The 23,695-nt window shown below is 43.5% G+C and overlaps 1 protein-coding gene across 16 annotated transcripts in view; it reads right to left on the bottom strand.

Moving 5' to 3' along the window:
- DOCK3 (dedicator of cytokinesis 3) overlaps positions 1-23,695 on the bottom strand; it is a 508,844-nt gene that overhangs the window by 26,354 nt on the left and 458,795 nt on the right. For 15 of the 16 annotated variants that reach the window (XM_035702455.2, XM_035702450.2, XM_035702452.2 and 12 more), the window contains 8 exons: positions 23,484-23,632; positions 16,158-16,243; positions 13,779-13,805; positions 13,547-13,642; positions 8,695-8,755; positions 8,086-8,179; positions 5,506-5,654; positions 401-487 (listed from right to left, as the gene is read on the bottom strand). In XM_035702455.2, the coding sequence (XP_035558348.2) occupies positions 401-487; positions 5,506-5,654; positions 8,086-8,179; positions 8,695-8,755; positions 13,547-13,642; positions 13,779-13,805; positions 16,158-16,243; positions 23,484-23,632 (749 nt within the window). The remainder of the gene's footprint in view (positions 1-400; positions 488-5,505; positions 5,655-8,085; positions 8,180-8,694; positions 8,756-13,546; positions 13,643-13,778; positions 13,806-16,157; positions 16,244-23,483; positions 23,633-23,695) is intronic. The other variant, XM_025456001.3, reaches the window with a different exon arrangement.

Genomic DNA, 23,695 nt, shown 5'->3' on the forward strand with positions numbered 1-23,695 from the left:
GATGAAGCATCCCTGAACAGAATCATTTTAGGAAAGCTTCTCTATAAAGTTGAGCTGCCACCTCTTTCTTCCTTGAACCCCCTCCATCTTATTCTGCATATGCTGCTTCTCCCTTCCCTGAGCACCAGTGGCTCCTGCGGTCTGGATATCATCCTTTGTCATGAGCACCAGTGGCTCCTGCGGTCTGGATATCATTCTTTGTCATATGCGTGTTTTAACTAGTTCCCCAGTCAGACTGTAAGTGTCTTGAGGGCAGGAACCTTGGCCTCTGCTTCTCTCATACTGTCCGCAGCACTAAAACAAGGGCTAGGCCCGCAGTGAATTCTCACTCAGAAGTTGATGCCAGGAAAGTGCTAGCACCTCCAGTCAGGTTTGGGATAGGGGAAGGGGCCAAGCTCACCCGAATCCAACTGAGGCTCTGATAGTCGTAGAGGCTCTCATACTGACATGCCAGCTCCCTGCACAATGGGATCCCAAACTCCCAGCTCTGTGTCAGAAATAAAAACAAGGCTTCAGCACATCAGACATCCTCAGAACAGTCCAAGCTCACATGGAACACATCAAAGGGCACAACCAAAGGCCTCCTGCAACTCATCACAAGGAACATCCACTCAAGAGGAATCTGTGGAGCACAACACATAGTGCTGTGGCTTTCTAGCTCAAGGCATAGCTCTCAAGTTTCTCCTCAAATGTCTTTACTTCAAAGAGGCCTTTCCCTGATTACCTCATCAAGGATAGGAACTCCCCCATCCCCTGCATTCTGTTTTGTTATTCTCTTTATTTTAAAAAAGTATTTACTTTTTTGTGTATTAGTCTCAATTAGATGACAAACTACATGAAGACAGGAACCCTGTTTATATACTTTATCCTCAGAGCCTAGAGGAGTGCCAAGCATGAGCAGGTATTCAATAAAGATTTATTTAATGAGTGAATGAAGGTAACAATGACTTTTACTATTTTTAAGTTTTTATTTAAATCCCAATTAGCTAACATACAGTATAATATTAGATTCTGGTGTAAGGGATCCCTGGGTGGCGCAGCGGTTTGGCGCCTGCCTTTGGCCCAGGGCGCGATCCTGGAGACCCGGGATCGAGTCCCACATCGGGCTCCTGGTGCATGGAGCCTGCTTATGTCTCTGCCTCTCTCTCTCTCTCTCTCTCTCTCTCTCTGCGACTATCATAAAAAAAAAAAAAAGATTCTGGTGTAAAATACAGTGATTCAACACTTCAATACAATATTCAGTGCTTACCACAACAAGTGTACTCTTAATCCCTATCACCTATTTCACTCATCCCCCCACTCTCTCCCTCTCTGGTAACCATCAGTTTGTTCTCTATAGTTAAGAACCTGTTTCTCAGTTTCTCTCTTTTCTCCCCTTTGCTTATTTGTTTTGCTTCTTAAATTCCACACGAGTGAAATCATAGGGGATTTGTCTTTCTTTGACTGATTTATTTTGCTTAGCATGATACCCTCTAGCTCCATCCATGTTGTTGCAAATGGCAGGATTTCATTCTTTTTGATGGTTGGGTAATAATATTCTCTTGTATACATATATACCACCTCTTCTTTATCCATTCATCTGTCAATGGACACTTAGGTGGAAACAATGACTTTTAAATTAAGATTACTGAAGCTCAGAAAAAAGTATGGAAGCCAAGCAGATAGTGACTACCCAAGGACTTAGTAATGGCTCTATTTCCTTTATAGAAATATTCTAGTCTTAAAGAAGGTTTCAAATGATCCTTACCTAGTCAGATCCCAGGGTGCCTCTGAGGTGTGGCCTCTGATATGGTGATAGGCCCACATAACGAGTGCCTAAGGAGGGCTTAAAAGGCCTTCACTGAAGGCCAGTATTGCTCATTTCCTCTGCTTTTTAATATAGTGCTTTGTTTTGTTAGATTGGGAATCATTGGCTTACTTGATATTTCAGCTAGGCTCTTCTCCCCAACTTCTAAGTTCTAATTAAAATTTTTTATTATAAGACATTTTAAGCATATAGAAAAATAGAAGAATGAACCCCTAGGTACTCATCACCCAGCCTCAAGAATGTCCAACTAATCGCCAGTCTTGTATCATTCAGACCCCAATTGCTTATTGCCCCCCAGAGTTTTTGAAGCAAATCTCAGACATCATATAATTTCACTCAGTCATATTTCAATATGAATGCATAAATAATAAGAACTATATTTTAAAAAATATTTGAAATAGCATCAGGGAGAAGGATAACACTATGTCATTTGGGACGTGTTTCTCAAAAAGAGCTTATTATTTCTATCCTTTGAAAGAATTAGTGCCATATGGATTGAAACTGCAGGACCAATTAAAAATATTAAAACAAATCAAAGGGAATTTTTAAATAAACTCTAGCTCCCTGAGCCAATACAATGCCTCTGCCTCAGTGGGCTAGAAAACCTCTTACACCCCCATACTGCATCTTTCAAGGGGGGACATGTCAGCCCTCTTTCTGGCTCCAAGTGCCACTAAGGCAGGCTTCAGCCAAGTACCCACAACAGGGTCTGCCTGGCAGGCAGCTCCATGGGGGCTGGCTAAGCAGCCCAGCTGTGCAGACTTCTGGCCAGCTTGCCAAGAGCACCCCGTGGGGAGCTGCTCATTTAGGTGATGAGAACCCCACGTGGGGCTAAAGGCACTCAGTCTGCTGACAGTAGCTCCTGCTAAAGCAGATCTTCTCCCCTACTGGGATCAATGCTCATCTGCTTTGCTGGCATTTCTGCCCTAATTTGTGTAATCTGCTCTCCTGCTCTAAGCCCTCCTCCTACCTACTCCCAATTATCCTTAGAGTGAGCCAGGACCAAGAGTTTGAAGACATTCTGTCAGCCTTAATGGATTGTGCTGGAACCCTGGTATGTCTGGGTGCTTTGAGAGCTGCCTTTCAACAAGGGTAAGGAATGTGCTGCAGGTATACTGCATCCCTGCTATAGTTTTTCTCTTGGTCTCCTTCTTCTGGCAGAAGACAAAGCCAACTCTAAAACTCCTTATCAATGTATGAAATCCAGTTATTTCTACCAACTCTGGCAGACGTATGCTTTTACACATCCTTGTGGCCTCTCTGAAAGGGATGGCAAAAAAGTTACATGATTTAGGGCTCACTCTAATAAAACTGGAAAGGAGCTTTGTAAAGGCCTGGGACTCCAGCCTGGTGGTCTTTGTACTTCTGTTTACACACAGCATATAAGAAGCAACAGATTCAACATTCCTTCAGAGGAGCATGGGCAACAGCAACCCTTAGTAGGAGAGCCCAAGCCCAGCTCCACAGAGAAGGCTGTGGAATACTGATTGGGTACTGATGGTCTGTATGCCAGATAATTAGAGGTCAGAGGCCTTTGTCCAGCTTCCCTTCCTGTTTGCTCCCTCTGTCCTTTGATGGAGGACTTATTCCCATCTTCACACCTCTCCTTCCTTCTTTCAACTCCCACTCTGCCAGACCCTTTTTGAGTGCTCCTCTCTGTCTGCCTGGGAATGCTGACCCTCTGTGGACTGGAACCCAGTCCAGCTTGGGGCAGGCTTCTAGGTTAACCACCTCACCACTGGAGAGAATGGCCCTGGGCTAGACTATGACCTTGAGTTGAACTTCTGACTCAATCCTTCTAGGTGCTTATGAATAAACACAGCATCACAGGATGTTGAGTTGTCTGTACGTGGCAGATAACAGAAAGGCTGGATGTGTATGGGAGAAAAGTGGAGAGCCCGCCTTGTGAGGCAGGGTGTGCTGGCAGTGCTGAGGGCTAGAACTACTTTCCCTGCTCCTCCCCAGATTTTCCTTTTCTGCTTTCCTCCTGTTGCTAAAGTAGGTTTTCTCCTGGCACCAAGAACCCTATAGGAACACTTTTGTGTGTGTGTGACAGCCAGGTTTTGCTTTTTTTGAGCCCATAAAAAAACTTGAATGCTTTCAAGAATTGGTTAGCCCTATCTACTGGTTCTATCAGGTACTGATACACAGAAACTGGACCTTCTGTATGAACCCGAGAGGATGAATCTGACAAACATCTCTTTGAGGATGAGCTTATGAAAGGGCACAGAACCTGTTCCCTCAGAAACTCACAGCAAAAACAGGGCTGCTAGAGCAAGTGAGGGATGCTCAAGAAGGTAGTCCATGGAGTCTTCTGGTCCTCTCCCCTATCCTGGTCATCTACAGTACTCAGGCAGCTTTTGCATTTCATTCTCTTGTCTTAGTTTACTAAGCTGTAAACTTCCTTTTCTAAACACTACTGTGTGCTTAGAGTGTGGAATGAAGAGGGGAACCATTCTCCTACTGGTAGGCTCCATCAGATTAGGTTAACTCTCCACTCTGTACTCTGTGTCCCCAGAAAGAAAAGAGAATACACTAAAAGCACTCATGCACACTCCTACAATGCTCATGCCACTCCTTCCAAGCTGGCAGGGCTTGCTGGGCATGTGGATAAACGGCAGACTCAGCTGGGCTGGGTACCAGAAAGGCAGGCCTGAAAGTGTACTGGTGTGGGCCCTAAGTCCCAGCCCTGGACTGGCAAGGAGAGGAGGCTTCGGGATGGCACTGTGGATCAGTCATGCATGGGCCTCCTCCTGCGTTAGGTTACATGAGAGCTCCTGAGGATTTGGAAAGGTTCCTGCATGGATGAATGCTTCTAACAAAGATATCTCCTATGTTAAATAAAACTGATGAATGTTTCCTGATTTCTGTGCAAAACCCATCAATGTTTAAATCTTTCTTTTTTATGATGAAAAAATTCATTTAAAAAAAAAAACAATTTCCATTCAAGTCAGGAATTCAGCCACAATCGTTCCCTGAGTGATCCAAATTCAGCTTTTTAAAGCATACTCAAAGCTGAATAATCAGCAAACACTATTAACAAGACCCGAAACCAGCCATTCCAGTACATGGGCCACAACCAACATTAGATGGTCAGAGGGTCCCATGAGAAGCCTTCTGGAAAATGGGAACAGGATAGCTGGGAAGTCTCCAGGAGGCCAACACCAATGCTTACAGTGCCTGTCAGGATTACAGATTTGAGCTTGATAGGGAAGAACCACAATGAAAGAAGTTCAGTCTGTGCTGAGAGAAATTCAAGATAACATGTACAAGTGAGAGGCAGGACATACCTCCTTTGACTAAGGTTAAAATCTACTCATTCTTACAGCTTATATTTTCTATGGCAGATTAGGAAAGCTACATTAATTCTTTAAGTAAATCTAATAAATGTAAGTGGGGCCCAAAAACCCCTGCTGTAGGAGCAGCAGCATTTATAGATGTGCAAAGCTGGTATGTGGGGTTGTCTCTTACACCCTCAATCTGGAATTGGCTTCTAAGCCACAGAATTAAACTGTTATATATCTTTTTTCCCCAGAGAAAAAAATCATGCTGCCTCCAAAGGTAATGCACACCCATGGGCATCTATCCACTCACCGCCCCACACACCACCCTCTAGCTTTTGCCCTTCCCTACGTGTCGAGATGCCATGCATTATAGCAGAAGTGTAAGAGTTGAAAGGCTAGTGTAATGGCACCTACCTTGCCTTTGTTGAAGTAGTGGATGATCTTGCGGCATAGTCCCTCTTTCCGCTGCCACTCTGTCTGGGATGGGTAGTGCAGGAATTCCCGCAGTGGCCGTTCCTCCCACTGCAGCAGCTCACAGTAGAGAAGCAAAGTGAATGCGGCCTCTGTGGGGACAGGCAATGTGGAGGTCCAGGGGCTTCTCATCAGGGGTCCAGGAGTAGCCTGGTGCCAGGCGACTAGGCTAAACACCATGATAGGGCAGGGCATGTGCAGCCTGGATCAGGGACACTGGATACCAAAGGTAAGACAGAGGGACTGTGCAGCCAGCCAATAACCCTTGCCCATAGCTTTCAGGGGCCTAAGATCCTGGCAGACATTTTCCTCTCATGGCCTAATCACTAATGGGGGGCTCCAGATAAAGGATGGACTAGTTCCCTGAGAATCTGTGCACAGGTTGCCTTACTTTGGGACACTGACCTGTCAGAGAGTTGTTGGGTTCCTTTTTGGTCAACTAACTACAGCTTCTTTCCCAACCTTTTCAGACTGGCTCTTGTGGGTGAGCACTGACCAAGACTTCCCTCAGCCCTTCCTAAGCCAGCCCCAGTGCCTCTAGCATGGTTTTTTGACCTCAGCATGGCCCTTATCTCTACTATTTCTAAGAGGACCAGAGAGGAGTATAAATGGTGGTAACTATCTGATGGGCATGTAGCCAGAAGCTCCATTCCAGCATCTAAAGTTGATGCTGGAGCCAGACCAGAGGACCAGTGACACCTTACCCTGGATGTGGAACTGTTGGAGAGGGTTACAGAAGACAAAAGCAACTAAATACTATGGTTCCCTAAATTCTAAGGCATGTGTCACCCTGAATTATAACCACTGTTGTACTTGCTCATTTTTAGTGGGCCTCTCCTACTGGCAAGGTGATTAGCCCAGTTTCTGCTTGGCCTTCAAGGCCTACTCACATCCACGCCCCATGACTGTGACGAATCTCATTTCTAACTATCCCATAACCCCCTTCTAGTTTTAGCCAAATACAGCTACCTCCAGCCACTCTCCAGGCTCCTTCTAATAGTCTCTCTGCCTGTGCTCTGGCCACTGACCTTCCTGTCCAGGGATGCACATGCCTCCTCACTGGATCCAGATGGGAAGTCCTTTCTTTCTGGGGGCAAGACCCTGAGGCACTCAAGGCCTCCTCTGGAACTGAGGAAACCAGGTGAGATCTTTTCCTTTCTTGGCTGTATCCTTTACAGATGTTATTCCTGAGGCCACCAGAGATGTGGTTCAGCACCCTCTCTCTATCCAAATCCCTGACCCAGCCTCTCAGTCATGGCCAGTCCTTGAGGAGTTTAGTAAATGCCTCTAGAGTCCATGAAATTTATCAAAATCTATTACTTCACCACTTTCTCAGAGGGTTGCTGGAATCATGAGTGGAAGCAGAGATTGTCATAGTCAGCCCAGTCATTTCAGATTTTAATTCTTGCCAACCTGTGTGGTCAGGAAAGGTTGTATCTATGCCATACAGTCTCTTACATTTAGAGATAAGGAAGGAGGACTCTGTGTTTCTATAAATCCATCTAATTCTAGTCATGTTTATGGACAAGAATAGCTTGAATTTCCTGGTCTGTCACACAAATTCAAGTTGTATGGCTCAAAAGCAAGGATATGGTGGCTGGTCACTACAGTGAAGAAGGTGGCTATTTGGGGGGAACTATGGTACAAGGTGATCAGGCAGGAGAGACATGCACATATACCCACCTAACTAAGAGCGGTACTCAGTAAACAGCATGACAGGCAGGCTGACTGCTGTTAAATTTATTCCATTAGAAAAGGCCTTGGGATGCCTGGGTGACTCAGTGAGTTGAGTGTCCGACTCTTGATTTCAGCTCAGGTCATGATCTCAGGTGGTGAGATCAAACCTGGAGTTGGGCTCTGTACTCTAGGGAAGTCTGCTTAAGATTCTCTCTCTCCCTTTCCCTCTTCCTGCCCCTACCCCTCCAAAAAAAGAACAGGCCTTAGTATGGATTAAGTTGTAAATACAATGAAAAGGTGTCTGGCCTGTCAGAAAGCCAGATGAACCCTCTCCATATTCTCCATTGGGAGCTCAAAGTGGGGCTGCTGTGCAGTTGCAGGGCAGGGCAGTGTAGGCTGCAAAGCAGTTCTGCCAGTGAGTTCTGGAAGTCCCAGGGTTAAGTGGGTATTTCTGTGTTATGGTCTCCCTTAGCTCTGGCTATGGAGGTCCTTAGGAAGGCTCTGCTCATGGAGTGACACTGAGCTCAGGATGCTCTGAACCTAGCACATCAGAATTTGAGGTTACCCTTGAGGCCTCACAGTGAGTAGATATGAGGCAAGGAGAGAGCAGAACAGCTTCAGACAGCAGAGGACCTGGCATGGCAGTACAAGGACGATTTCTGCCCACTTTCTCTCCACTACATGTTGCAAAGGAGTTGAGGGAAAGCAGTGAGGTGAAGGCACAGCACAGACCCCAACACTCTGCTAAGATCTGGAAGGTACCAGATCAGAGCCTTTTTCTGCCAGCTGTGCATTCCTGTCCAGCCTGTCCTCAGGGGGAGGCATGACTGTCCCCCTTCCACTCACCTGTATAGTTTTCAGCCTGCAAATGCATATCACAAAGCTTATGGATGTAGCGGATATACATCTCTTCTTTGTTAATTTCAGATTTGTAAAAATTCTATAAGAGAGAAGGAAATATACATAAAGATGAGAGAGGCTTCCACCAGTAGTGGCCATACCTGAGCTCCAGGCAGCTGGCCAAGGTCCTGGGTGTGCTGGGCAGGAGAAGGAGGGCAGGGTATGGAGGCATTCAGCACCAGAAAAAGAAAGGACCAGCCAGAAGGCACACCTGCTCCCCAGGTGTGGTGGAGCCTGTGACAGATCTGCAGGAGTGCTAAGTAGTGAGAAAGAGGAAGAGTGCCAAGGCAGACTGAGAATTAGGATATGTCAGGGTTGACTTGACCTTGCCAAGAGGCCAGGGTGGAGTTTTGCCCAAAGAGAAGCTCATGTCATTCCTTTTCCAAATGGGAATGTGACTGATGAGGTGCCAGTCTCCACGATACCAGGGACAAAGCTGAAATCTTGACTCAAACCCTTAGGCTCACAGCCACTGTAGAAGGGCCATGCCCATCACAGTGCAGGACAGAAACCATTCCACTAGGCAGATAGGAAGAAGGGCCCATGTCCTCTCACCATCAGGTTAACAGTGCAGCCAATCTTCTTATTCTCTGTTTCCTCTCCTTTCATGCAGTCCCTGGAAGGGAGAACACAAAGGAATGTCCCATGGCATAGAACTGCAGTATCATGGAGGTATCAGTATGACTAAACCCTAAATTAGGATGCCCTCCAACAGGAAATGCTTCCACAGATGGGGACTGTACAGTGAGCAACCTCTGAGCTTTGGGCCCACTTTTAGGGTTCAAAAGTCTCTGTTCAACTGAACCCCTCATTCTGGTGGCAGAGTGTAGGGCCCAGATAGTACACAGGGCATTAAGTGGCACTGACCAATATCCTCAGCACAGAAGAATTTATCAGTAAAACAGAATATTGAATCCCCAAGTCCCCAAGGAGAGGCACAGAGCTTTTCTTTCAGGGAAGTTTCTTTTTTTTTTTTTTATAATAAATTTATTTTTTATTGGTGTTCAATTTGCCAACATACAGGGAAGTTTCCTTTTGTAGGATAGTGTTTAACAGAAGCTAAGATGCTCTACTTCATGGACTGAGCTTCAGGACTCTGTGGCTACAGCAACCATAGCATGGTTGCCATGTTAACCACCTCACTGGCTTTTCTCCCTGTGGTCTCCTTCCTGTGCATTAATAAGAAGCAGCACATTTGAAGTTTCTTTCTGGCTTAGGGGTAGCTTCAGCCAGGGCTGGGTGTAGTAGGGGTCAGGGCTGGCCTGGGAGACACAGAACAATGGGAACCCTGAGAATGGATCTTTCCCTATGGAGAGAGGGGTCAAAACTACACTCCTCTTGAAGAAGCAGAGGCATGGCACGAAGAGACAAAGGAGAAGGAGAACCAGACTGGTGAATCCTGCAAGAAGCCTCCTGTGCACACAGCCAGTCAGAGTCCCATTTGCCTGTTGTGCCTCTTTGGCACCCCATACTGCTCTGGTATATAGATACAGCTCCTTGTATAGCTGTAGGTTAGAGAAAGGCTGCATAAGCGGGTTTATGGAACACTAAGATCAGGTGGAGAGGGTGCCTTGGCTTTCTCCACCTACAGGCATGGGGCACAGTGAGGAGCATCACGACTGAGAGTCAGGAGCCCTAGTCCAAGTCACTGAACCTCTGGGTGATCGTTTGACAAATGCAGTTATCTGCACCTTCCCAGCTGCAATCCAGCTCCCAGAAGGATGATGACTTTTTTGGAAGAAAGAATACTGAGAAATCTACACAACTCTCATGATATTCCACAAAGTCAAGTGTCCTTCCATCTATGGAGGGTTACTATCAGAGTTGGTGGCTCTTTGGGATTTGAAACCAAGGTCCTTCTTGTTGGGTTCCCTAATATCAGTCATAGGTATTTGGTTCCTTTGTAGCCAGATATGGGTGTCCTGAACATGCCACTGCAGAACCTTTTAGATGAATAGGAAATGCCCCTTTTGGAGCTAGCAGGGATGGGAAACTGCTGTGACTTTTCAAGAGGAGGGCCAGATGGTCAACTTGTTACAAGCAACACACAAGGTAGCAGGAGGCATCTGTCTCTCCAATAAGTTGGCCCCACATAGGGCAGTGAGATCTCAACTAGATACTTTGGCATTAAATGGTTTGTTTTTTTCTAGAAAGCATCTGAAACACTTACCAGGCATCACCTTCTGTTTGGCCATAACTAGAACTTCACTGCCAAGTCAATTAAACAAAAGCAGTGGCCTCAACCCTGTGGTGCTAGGGACATTTCCTATTCATCTTTGTGTGCTATGACCACCTTTCCGATGCACTGCAAACAGCTAACATTTTTCTTCTGTGTGGCTACTCAACAAAGATGATACCTTTTATTTTTTATTTTTTAAAGATTTTATTTATTTATTCATGAGAGACATAGAGAGAGAGAGAAGCAGAGACATAGGCAGAGGGAGAAGCAGACTCCACACATGAAGCTTGATGTGGGACTCGATCCCAGATCCCAGGATCATGCCCTGAGCCAAAGGCAGACGCTCAATCGCTGAGCCACCCGGGCGTCCTGAGAGGGTATCTTTTAAAGCCAATGACTTGGGTGCAGCCACTGCTCTGCTCTCCTTCACTCTTTCTCTGGAGGATGAATAGGGAAGACTCTCCTAAAAAGGCTTCTGAAGCAACTGGCTGCGAGCATCTCGCTGGTGCTGATCTAGAGTAGGGCCAGGGCAGCCTTTAGTGAGACTGGAGAGGTGTGAGAATGAAGGTTCCATAACCTCCAGTTCCTCTGATTCCACTTAAATCCTCAAGGGTTTGGCAACTCTATCTCTGTCCTAAGAACCACTCCCCCCAACCCTGACCTCCAGGGGGTCTGCTTCCTCACATGGAAAGTATAGCTGCCACCAGTGAGCATCTTTATATCTGACATAAAATGTCACTCACACAAAAGCTGAAGACATTAACACAAAAGTTGAAGAGGTACTCTTCAACTCTGAGGTACTCAGATGAGGTTCATGCTGGTCTAAAACGGAGTCTCCCACTCTAGGTTCAGGTCATTCTGGAGTATAACCTAAACCTATTAATTATTTGTATAATTAATGTATATACATTTAACTGCCAACAACTATTTTCTTTTCTTTTTTTTCCAACTATTTTCTTAGTAGGTTCTTACTGAACTAAACTGCATTGTGGTTGAAGAGACTTCCTTGGTTTCTGCATGGTCTCCCAATCAATCAATATGTACTGTATACCTGACAGAGAACCATCAAGTCTCCATGCAGGGAACCAGGGAGATAAGGACAAGGTCCCTATCCTTAAGGAGCTGCTCTCTTCAATTGAATGAGTCAGAAAGGTGACAAATGATCATCATTCAAGGTGACTGATACTTTGAAAAAAGTATGTGCAAAGATCCAGGTAAGCTCCTATCTGCAACAGCCTCCTTGATGGAGCTTGGTGGGACGCAGTATGTAAAGAAGCCTAAAGAGAAGGATGTGAGTGGTGACAACATGGATGAAGGGGCAGGGCAGGGCTCCTGAATCAGATGTGGGTTCAGATCCTAGCAGTGGCATTTCCTACCAATGGTATTTCTTCACTGATAAAAACCAGGATAACTCTTCAGGACTGCATATGGGCTTAGATACAATGTTTATCAAGCACAGAGCACATGATATTTAATATTTTATTCATTTATTTATAGAGATGAGAGAGAGAGAGAGAGAGAGAGAGAGAGAGGGGCAGAGAGAGCAGAGGGAGAAGCAGGCTCCATGCAGTGAGCCTGACGTGGGACTCGATCCTGGATCTCTGGGATCACGCCCTGGACCGAAGGCGGTGCTAAACCACTGAGCTACCTGGGCTGCCCCACATGGTATGTTTTTAATAGATAAGAGCCATTATAAACATTATGGTGTTTCCTTTCCTGTTAACAAGGAGCAACAGTAGGAGGTTAGAGTGTACACATGGGCAGTGGGGACTGTCAGGGGACAGGGCTGGAGACATGGGCAAAGGCTAGTTAATGAAGGACTTTTATGCCTTGTGAAAGAGTATGAACCTTGTTTTTTTTTTTTTTTTTTAGGAACCATTTCTGAGACAATAAATGGAAGAGAATGAAATTGGTTTTGGCCATGAATTTGAGTTGTTTGTACAATGTAGGTACAAAAATAAAAAAGACAGCTAGAAATTAATTTTGACTCTTTCTGGTAGGCCACAATGAATAGAACTGACCTTTAGTAAATGTTTTGGTGGAGAAAAGGTTACAGAGTTTTGTCCACCCTTCTTCCCTGTCTGATGGCAGGTGCAGAAAAGGTTGGGAATGTGGCATGAGCAAAGGAGTTCACTATTCTAAAAGGGGTCCCCAAAAGGCCACTTGTGACCTCCTTAGACCCCCCCCCCCCCCAAATGGGCTAAAACTCACAAAAGCACAACTGTGCTACAGGAAGAAGGGATGCTTAAGATGCAAGCCCATTTCTCAGGAATCTCATTTCCATGTCTGGCTAGTGCACTGGACACCTGAATTTTTGCAAAGCAGAAGTCTTGGCATAGCAGTACCCTCTATTCAGCAGCCACTGAAGGTGGCCTCCACTCCCTCATTTCCTGATACGTGGATTGAAAGTGCTCCCCCTAGTGTTTGCACATCTTGTAGCAGAGAAGAGACAACTACTGCTTGGTGATGGATTTCTTCTGTTATTCTTCCTCACTCCCTAGCACCTTCCTCTAGGCTCCCAAAAGGTATCCTTAGCCACCATATGAACTCTGCTGGGAAAATAAACCTGTCATGGGGGCCTCATTGCCACTTCTGGAGTAATTCAAACCCATGATATGATAGAAGGCAAGACTTCATGAAAAAATTAATTTTACATGAATTCTCAGAGTGAACACAGCATAAAGATCTCTCAGCTCACAGTCTGCTTCCTCTAATCTGTTCATGGCCAGGACCGAGGAATAGAAATAAATAGACTTTAGGCAAAGAATAGAGGCATGGAAAAGTAGGGTCTCCAGTCCCTGGAAAAACCAACTGGAAGTCCTATGAGGTCACACTTCTGCACCAGGTGACATTTCCCTACCCATCTGCCATATAGCCCTCAGGAACATCTGCACAAAGGCCTACAGTTGTTTCCTGCATTGCTAAGCTGTGCCCATTCCTCTGAGCCTTTTCTGGATGGAAAGCCAGTTGGTGGCATATCCCTGGGATACCCCCCGGTGGCACATATTATGGGGGAATCCCAGGAAGCCCTGGCCTACTTGTGGGAGAAGGCTCTTTCCCTCTCTTTCCTGCCCATCAGTAGATTCCTAATGACTAGTGATGGCACTGAAAACAAGAACATGGTTTTGAGGGCTACATGGGCTCAATTTTAAGGTCAGGGGATGTCCTTGCTGAGGAAAATATCCTGATCAGAGAAGAGGTCAGGTAGGTAGTTGCCTGAGAAGATACCTGTAGTCAAGCAGACGTTCCATGAGGCGGGTTACTGAGGTCACAAAGGAAATGCCAGTTTCACGCCATGTTTCCTGTTCAACCTTCTCCAGCAGGCTATTGGTAGGAGGGTAGGGGAAACAAACACAACATACAATTCATGAGCCTTCCCTGGGCACCAGAGTGAGGTCCCGGAGCCCATGGGGCCTGTGATGGATCTGGAGACGGCAGACTTACCACACTGCAGTCTTACCTGGGGTAGGGCCCAAACAGCTGGGTTCTACTCCATGCAGCAGAAAGCAAAGACAAGGTGATTACTGAACTGGCAGGAACAGATGAGCATATTTTTCCATTTTCCTGTATAAGTTCCTAAGGATGCCAATGAACTGAGGAAGGTGTTTTAAAGCCCCAGCCCTTTAGTGTCACTGTGAGGTTTGAGGTGAAATAGCAGCTGAGTGAGAGCCCACTGAGGATGGATCTGGCTTTGTAGTTGGCTGTCTACCTCTATCACTGCTCAAGAGGCATCCTTGGCAAACATACAAACTTATCTTTTCACATAAACCAAGAAAAAGGTTCCAACTACTCTTGAGGGTCCAGTATGAAGAGTAGTGAGGTAGCTCCAGGAGCTATATCTAGTCATCTTCACTGTCCAGGGATGCTTTCCTGTGAAATGTACCAGAGCCAAGAGCTAAACGCCCAGGTCCTTTTCTCATCTGCCAGCCCATGTTCCTGGTACCTCAGGGCAGCCTCTGGCTTCTCTGCCTTCTTACATATCTCTCCTAGGGGATGATGACCTGGACTCTCTGCTTGCTCCAGTGATAAGCCCAGGTCCAGGTCTCTTTCCTGATTCTTTTCCACACTGTCTCTCACTCCCTAAAAGTCATGAAAAGTCACCTGGAATGGCAGGTTCAGATAGAGGTCCAGCCTGGCTGCTGTTAATGCTGCCATGATGGTGATGGTCTTCCCCACACAGTGTGTGGCTTTAGCCAAAGCTTTTGGGAAAGTGAAGCTTTCCTATGTGACCCATATTACTCTAGAGAGAAGGCAGAACCATTGCTCTGGCCTCTAAGCTGTGTGGATGAAGCCGCTGTCAGTATTTTCTCAAACTACAGAGCTCTTCTGTCTTGGAGGACTGAGAAAGGTATTCTGTGAACAAAGAAGCCTGGGAAATGCTAGTCACACACCTTTTGGAGGTATTTCACATCTTTCTTTGTGTTGTAGGCTTTGAGAAATCCTAAAATACAGAGGACTGTTCAATTTTGTCTAATTGAATCTTTTTCTGAACTGATTAGCCCATGATCCACATATTTTTTTTTCCCAGCATCTTCCCCTAAACACAAATTGGGAAATGCTGCTCCATGGCTCTCAGCAGCTTTTTATCCTCAGACATGACTTAGAAGAGTTTATGAAACACTATTTGGTCAGGTAATCAGTAACTACAAGTTATTTGTGTGCTTTTTTCCTCTGTAGTAAAATCATCTGCTAGTGACTTAGGAAGAGATTTCTCTGCATTATTTCCATAATTAGAAACATCTTCAGCTAAAAGAAAAATACTATAATATGGATTAATTTTCATGAATTATAATTATTTAAATTTCAAATAAATTCAAATTTATTGTGTGACTCATCCAAGAACAAAGTGGGCAGGATATAGCAGAAAGATTTCCTGCTGTCAAAATTAGAAGATCTGAGTCTTCCCTCACAGAGCTGCTTCTCACTGGTCATTCAACTGAAGGCCTGCTAACACTTACTTTCTTGATCTCAGTTTTATCACCTCATCAGGGTAATTTTTGCTCTGACCACTTCACAGGTGTGTTGTGAGGATCAAGCAAGAAATGTCAACATATTCTGTACACTGTAAAGTTCTAAGCAAATGTACAGTATTATTATTGGAAAAATATGTTACAGGCTTATCTTTAAAATGACACTAAAACAAAATATTAAAGCTGGAAATAATGAGTAAGATGTGAGGGGACTTTAGAGCTGAAAGAGTCTTAAGATTTTGTTTTTTAGGAAGATAAAGTGTCCAACATCACTATCTAGGAGGACCATGGCTCCCCGGAGTCCCTCTTTTGGACTTAGCCCTATGGCAATTCCTATAAGGTCTCTTGGCCTCCATCAGTTCAAGACAGAAGCTATGCATGGTGGACTTGGGAGAACCCTTGACATAATTCAGTACAACCTCATTTCACAAACAGGGAAGCTGGCCTGGAGAGTGGGTACAACGTGTTAAAGTCACAATATCCATGGTAATGTTTTTTTTCAAGCTAATTATATCATGTTACAAACCAGGGACTTAAGTTTTTTCCTCTTAGAAATGCCAGCACTGAGCCCTCGCTGAGTCTCCATGGGCTGTTTGCCCAGCTGGATACAGTGCATGCTATGAAGACATATGATGATCCTTTTCCTATCAGCAAATATAAGAGCTCGGAGTTATTGCCCATCTCTACCTCTTTAGTCAACTATGGCAATCCCTGAGAGAGCTTGCTGCCTAAATGCCACCTTCCTGTTGACTAGGAACAACCCAGGTCTCTCCTGATACCTACCCTCTGAAGCTTGGGTTGCACTACCCTTTATCAGCCCACTTCACCCCCTCCCCCAGCGTGGGGTGCCATGGGCTGAAACAGCTTACAGCAGGCCGAAGAGCTCCCTGTAGCTCTCGTCGCCTTTCCCTTCTGACACCATGCTGTCCAGTTTGTCAATCAGCTCGGCCTCCACCTAGAGGGAAGCAGAGACTTTGTAAACCCATGCTGACTTCAGAGGAAGGATGGGAAATCCAGGTCCTACCACAGGTGAGGATGATGGGGAACTCCTTCCTGATTTTTTCCTTGTACCAAAAAAATCCTAGGGAAGGCAGGATCTCATCTACAGCACCAAGAAACCACCCTGTCTCCCCCGATTAGGAAGGCCTCCCACTCCAGTGGTTTAAATAAAAGTTGGAACTTACACACCTCAGATACTCTTTTCCCAGTCTAGGGACAAAAGGCAAGGATTCCCTGGAAAGAAAAGTATTTTGGATCCAAAAGAGGCCTTTATCAAGTATTCATCTTTCTTTAAAAATGCTCATTCTGAAAAATTTGTGTAAGTAAAATATATTTGGTTAGAATTTTCTCCTCTAGTCAGCCAGTCAGAAAGGAAGCTTGCTGCAGAGCTAGTCCTCACTGTAATGGCTGATATGATTCTGAGGTGAGCCAAAGATGAGTGCTTCATTCAGAGATTCTCCTTCAGGATACAAAGCTCTGCTGTTTGTCCTAGGACCTAAAAGCCCTTGGAGCGGCTGCTGCTGTCTCATCACTGGGGCCTCTGCATTTGTTATTGAATTCCTAAACTGTAGGGAGCAAGACTGCACTTGTTCCCACCTCACTGATCTGCAAGGCATTCAGCAGTGCTCAGCCTCTTTTCTAATAAGCCTCCCTGGATTTACTCTGAGGTGGGAAATTAGTTGTAAGTGGTGTGAGATAAAAATCTTTAAAACCCCTCATTAGCCTTTAAAATGTGGTATTGTGGTATTATTTATACAGATAGTTCATATAAACAAAAATGGCATGGCTGCTTTTAATGATGAGCTATAACAGAAGCATTTTCTCACTTCACATAGGGCCAAAGAGTCCTAAGGCAATGAAGTAATAAAAAAATAATTGAATTAGGAAATTCATCAAAAGCAATTATGGCTTCTGAAATCCCTTCAGCAGAAAATGAGAATGGATGAAGAAATACAGTCCTGTTATAGTGGGTCTGCTATGTGGCCAGGATCGACTCTCATACATTTATGTTTGGCCTGGTGAGTCAGCTGCTTGAATATACATTTCAGAGAAAATAGAAAATCTGAGACCAGGGGTCCTTAGGGATCAATGCCATCCATCCTTTTTTGTATGGAGAAGAGCCTTCAGCAAGGACTTGCCTGGAGTTATACAAAGTCAGAAAGAGCCAAGCCCAGAGGCCAAGGTATCTCCTTCTTGGTTCAAATTTTATCTTGTCTTACTGGGTCAATCATCTGGCTACAAGCCTCCTAGGGGAAGAAGGGTCTGTTTATAACAAGGGATCTCTCTTAACACATGCCATACAGGAAGACTGCATTTTTCAGAACAGGGCAAAGGTGGGGAGGGGACCTGGAGCAGCAGAGAGTAAAATAGTGCACACATGGGTGCAGCAGTTGCCTGGGGTTCTCAAAATGGGTCTCTGGGCCAGCATTATCAGTCATCAGAGATGTTATAGAAGTGCAAATTTTCAGGGTGCCTGAGTGGCTCAGTTGGTTATGCATCCAACTCTTGATTTTGGCTCAGGTCATGATTTCAGGGCCATGAGATTGAGCCCTGCATTGGGCTCCAGGCTCAGTAGGGAGCCTGCTTAAGATTCTCTCTCCCTTGCTCTTTACTCCTACCCCCACTTACGTGCCTGCAGGTGTGTTCCCTCTCTCAAATAAATAAATAAATCTTAAAAAAATGCAAATTCTTAGGCTCCCAATGGATCAGAAACTTGAGAAGGGGAGATGCACCCTGTTTCAAACAAGCCTTCCAGGGTAGTTCTGATACCTATTCAAGTGTTAGAACTTCTGTGTTAGGCAAAGGAGCTGGTGATAGAAGGCTGTGGGGACATTACATCATCAACCTCTGCAGTCTGGATAAAGGAAGAAGTTTTAGGAGAAACTGAGAAATCCAAAATAGGGAAGGCTGCAGATCAATGTATGCAAAACCAATGTCTTTAAGTCAAATGAAATGCTAAGTTCTTCAAATATATCATGTCATAATTGGCAATACTGACAATTTTAGGTTTGCAGAATTACTTTTATTCTATGGAACCAGGATTCCTAAAGTGACAAGTGACACCTTGTTATTCAAGACATATCAAGACAGATTCAACAACATCTGTCTTGTGACAACCAGCCACCTACTTCCGAGCAAGATAAGATATTTCCTCTTTCAGCTTATGTTTCCTTGCTTTTGAAGCAGTAACAGAGGTTAACAGTCCTCTTTGGTATTCCTGTGCCCTAGCTCTTGGAAGTGTTCAATGAATGCTAGTTTGGATTTTCGTCTCCATGAATCTAGCATGTCTCAGGTACTATGTTGAGTTCTAAGGAATAAAAGCACAAGAAATAGCCCTGTTCCCCAATAGCTAGCTCATCATCTGGTAGAGGAGGGAGGGACAACAGCTGACACAGCTCAGCATGATCAACGCTTGGGACAGTGCACAGAGAGGGTGGCCTGCAGTCTGAGACATCAATGGACAGCAGAATTTTGAAAAGTAGTGTTGTAAAAACTTAAGGAAGGCTTTTTGCTCTTTGATCCAGTGATTACAGGTGAGTTTACCTAAGAGAGGAATTAGGAATGGATATGTTTTTTGCAATATTACCAACAAAAATCTGGAATGAATCTGAGTTTCTAAAACTAGGAGCCTAACTAAAAACACTGTGATCTAAGCCATGCAAAGGAATTCTGTGGCCTCTAAACTGACATTGCAGTACCAAGAAGCATTAACTGACTGGAACAGACAGTGATGACAAAGTACTACTAAAAGGGAGATGAAAACTCAATAGACACAATGGTTCCTGAAACAAAATACACTTTTTTTTTTTAACTTCAAAACCTCAATGTATGGAAAATGTCTAAAAAAGACATACCACACCCCACTACCCAAGTTACTAATTAGTAGGATTATGGATTACATTTTTTCATTATAGCTTATTTATAATTTAAATTTTTCTACATTAAATAACTACTGGTTTTATAAGTAAAAGAAATATTTTTAGTAGGTGGGAAGAAGTAAGGGAATAGTTAACAGAGCCAAAGCTGTGGAAAGCAAAATTGGAATCAAGACAAAAAGTCACTGAAAATTGATGATTAGAAGGTAACGGGTGATCTTGAAGACAGCAGCTTCAACAGAAGTGGGTACATAATACACACTACACTGAACAGATAGGAGGAGGGTCAGAAGCAGAAAAAGGGGGATGCAAAGAGTAGACCACTCTGTTAAAATATTTGATAGGGAAGCAGCAGCAGGATTTTTCTAACCAGGGACAACAAGGTTTACATGGCTTGCTAGATATCAATTATTCAAAACAGTCTTTTTCGGGGGAGGGCGAGGCCAGAGGGAAAGGAAGAGAGAGAATCTTAAGCAGGCTCCATGCCCAGAATGTAGCCCAACATGGGACTTGGTCTCACAACCCTGAGATCATGAACTGAAATCAAGAGTTGGACTCCTAACTACTAAACCACTCAGACACTGAACAACAGTCTTAATGAGTGAAAGAACACAGCTTAACAGCTGAGTCTTAAAGTGTGAGACAAAGGAGTTCCAACTTAGTCTTCCACAAAGCTAACCTTCTTTATTCAGGAGTAGTAATGGAGGAATGCAGCCTAGCCCCTCTTTTAACAGACTCAGATGATCCATGGTGCAGCTCTGCAATGCCATCTACTTCTTGGTAACTAGGTTCTCTCATCAGGCAGTTGTGAATTTTGCACAATTAGAAGGCTGTGACAACACAGAAAAGCAACAGTTTTTTTTTTGTTTGAAGTTATTATTTCCCCAAAATATAAAGGCATTAGAGCTGCATGCTCCCCAAATGGATTTTTATGTTAAATACTATTTACCCATGATAAAGAGCATCTATAAAAAACCTAGAGCTAGCATCATACTTAATAGTGAAATACCAAATGCTTTCCCCAAAGATAAAGAGCAAAGCAAGGTTGTCCACTCTCATTACTCTTATTTAACACCAGACCAGAGGTCTTAGCCAGTGCAATGAGGTAAGAAAAAAAAAATAAGGGGTGTCTGCATGGTTCATTCGGTTAAGTGTCTGACTTTTGATTTCAGCTCAGGTCATGATCTCAGGGCTGTGAGATCAAGCCTTGCATCAGGCTCTGCACTGGGTGTGGAGCCTGTATAACATTCCCTCTCTCCCTCTCCTTCTACCCCTACACCTCCATTTGCACCTGCACACATTCTCTCTCTAAAAGAAAATATAAGAAGAGAAAATAAGAAACATACAGATTAGAAAGGAAGAAACAAAACTGTCTCTGTTTGAAGGTGATATGATTATCTAATAGAAAATCCCAAAGAATTTCCAAAAACCTTCTGGAAGTAGAAGTGAGTTTAGCAAAGGTGCAGGAAATAATATTAATATATAAAACAACTGCATTTCTATGTACTAGCAACAAACTGAAAAATAAAATTTAAAAATCAGAATAATTTATAATAACACCAAAAATAGGAAATACATATAAATCTAACAACATGTATAAGATATGTATACAGAAACTATAAAACATTAGTGAAAAAAATAAAAGAATATCTAAAAAAATGGAGATACATTGCCTTCATTGACTAGAAGTATTAAGTATTACTAAGATAGCAGTTCTTTCCAATGTGATCTATAGATTACAATGTACTCTCAATCAAAATTCCAGCAAGAAGTTCTGCAGATGTTGACATGCTAATTCTGAGACTTATAGTTAAAGGAACTAGAATAGCTAAGAAAACATTGGGGAAAAAAAAGAACGAACTTGGAGGATTTACACCACTTGATTTTAAGGCTAACTATAAAGCTACCATAACCAAGAGAGTGTGGTAATGGTAAAAGATAAGACACAGATCAATGGACTAGTAAGTCCAGAAAGAGAACTGCACACATATGGTCAACTGATTTTTGATATAGTCTTTTCTTTCAATAAAAGGTATTGGACATCCAAGTGGAAAAAGAAAAAAAAAAAAGAGTCTTGATCCCTACTTCACATCTTATACAAATGTTACCTCAAAATAGGTAATAGATCTAGATATAAAATTATATAACCTCTAGAAGAAACACAGGAGAAAAAAATTTGTGGTCCTGGGTTAGGCAAAGGGTTCTCAGATATGATTCCAAAAGTATGATCTATAGAAGAAAATTACTGATAAACTGGACTGCATAAGAATTAAAAAATTTTGTTCTATAAAAGACACTGTTTGATGTAAATGAGAAGACAAGCTAAAGACTGGGAGGAAATATTTGTAAAACATATATTCAACAAAAGACTGACACCCAGGTTACATAAAGAACTCCCAAAATTCAACGATAAGAAAACATATAACCCAATTAAAAATGAACACAAGTTTTGCATAATAATTTCACCAAAGAAAGTATAAATATGGTAAACAAAAATATTAAAAGATGCTCAACATCGTTAATCATTAAATGAATGGAAATTAAACCACCATGATATACATCTATATGCCTATTAGAATGGCTAAAATAGGGGCACCTGGGTGGCTCAGTTGGTTAAGCGTCTGACTCTTGGTTTCAGCTAGGGTTATGATCTCAGGGTCCTGGGATCGAGCCCTCTATTGGGCTCTGCACTCAGCAGAGAGAGTCTGCTTGAGGATTCTTTCTCTTTCCCTCTCCCTTTGCCCCTCCCTCCACTCACATACACACACTCTCTCTCTAAAATAAACACATACATCTTTAAAAAAGAATGGCTAAAATAAACATGCAGAGAGATAATACTGAATTCTGGTGAGCATATTGATCAACTAGAACTCTCATACAATGTTGTTGGGAAATGGTATAGCCACTTTGGAATAAAATTTGATAGCACCTCATAAAATTAAACATATATTTACCACAACATCCAACAATCCTATTCCTAGATATCTACCTAAGAAAAATGAAAGTTTATATTTATGTAAAAACCTGTAAAGAAATGTTTTTTAAGCAGCTTTATTCGTAGTCAACAAAAAGTGGAAATAATGCAAATGTCTTTTAGATGGTAAATAAACTGCAATGGAATACTACTCAGCCATAGAAAAACTGACATGTGCAACAGCATGGATGAATCTCTTGATAGCATTATGCTGAGTGAAAGAAACCAGTCTCAAAAGGCTACAGGGTACACGATTCCACTCACACGACCTTCTGGAAAAGGCCCACCTACAGTGGTGGAGAACAGATCAAGGGTTGCCATAGGTTAAGGACAGGGGGAAGGTCTGACTACAAAAAGGTAGCAAGATGGAACTTTTAGGAATTTAGGAAATCTTGGTTGTGGTGGTGGTCACATGCCTATATGCTTGCCAAAACTTGGAGAACTGTGAATCACAAAGAATGAGTTTTACTCTTTGTAAATTTAAAAATAAATAAGAATTAAAAAATTATTGTTTGCTGTTTCTTACTGTTATAATCACTCACTTTAAGATCACTGCTTTAACTCAGAGTCACAGGGTTGGGAGGGAACTTAGTGGGGAACTGGTACAGTCCCCAATCTGATACAGAAATTTCTTAGAGGCCTCCTGGGAACTTCTGCTTGAGAATCACCAGCAAAGAATTCCTCATCTCCTAAAGCAGGCCAGCTTACACTGGACAGCTCCTGTTACTAGCAAGTTATTTCTTTTATTAGATAAAATCACTTTTCCTGACACTGATCCCTACTGATTCTAGGTCTATCTTCTAGAGCTACACAGAGAAAGGAAGGGGCATCTCCTTTACCTTAGAGGTAGCAGAAGGTCTGCACAGAGGGACAGCTTGAAGCTACTTAGTCAAAAGCTAAGGGCTTACACCTCCTGAACCCACCTCTCTCTGTAGGGGTCTGTGTAATTCTGGGCTACCCTGAGCTATGAAGTCATCTGGTCTCGGCTCTAGTCTTAGAAATGCCCAGATCATGCACCAGAGAGGAAGGACAACATGCTTCCAGGGCCCTCTCCTGAATGAAGCTGGGAGGTTACAGTCTCAGCCATTCTCTCCTTGAACAGAAAGTTTCTTTCATATGATGCTCATTCCTTTCCTCTGATTCTTTCTGACCTCTAACTTCATAAAGAAAATCTATAAATCAATTCTGGCTAGCAAGTAAGGGAAAACCCCTGAATAGGATTCAAGATGGCCAAGCTCTGGCCCATTCCCACTGGAACCATGGTCTGGCCATTTGGATCATCTGCCTGGACAGAAGGGGTCCATGCAGAGGAGAGCACCCAGAATACTGTCAGGCATTTGTCTTACCTGCTTGAAGTTGCCGTTTTTCCTCTGCTCCCAGTCCATCATGTCATGAAAGATGGGAATCATGATATTCCGCACTTCTGGCTGTGGGACCAGTGTCACGCCCAGAAAAGGACCAATCATTCCCGGAATAAAGTGGATCTTATGTTCACCTGAATAACAAAACCCAATAGATATTAGTTTATGCTTTCTTTGCTCCTTCTACAGAAGCTTCC

This window comes from Canis lupus, chromosome 20, assembly GCF_003254725.2.
Source record: "Canis lupus dingo isolate Sandy chromosome 20, ASM325472v2, whole genome shotgun sequence".
NCBI lineage: Eukaryota > Metazoa > Chordata > Mammalia > Carnivora > Canidae > Canis > Canis lupus.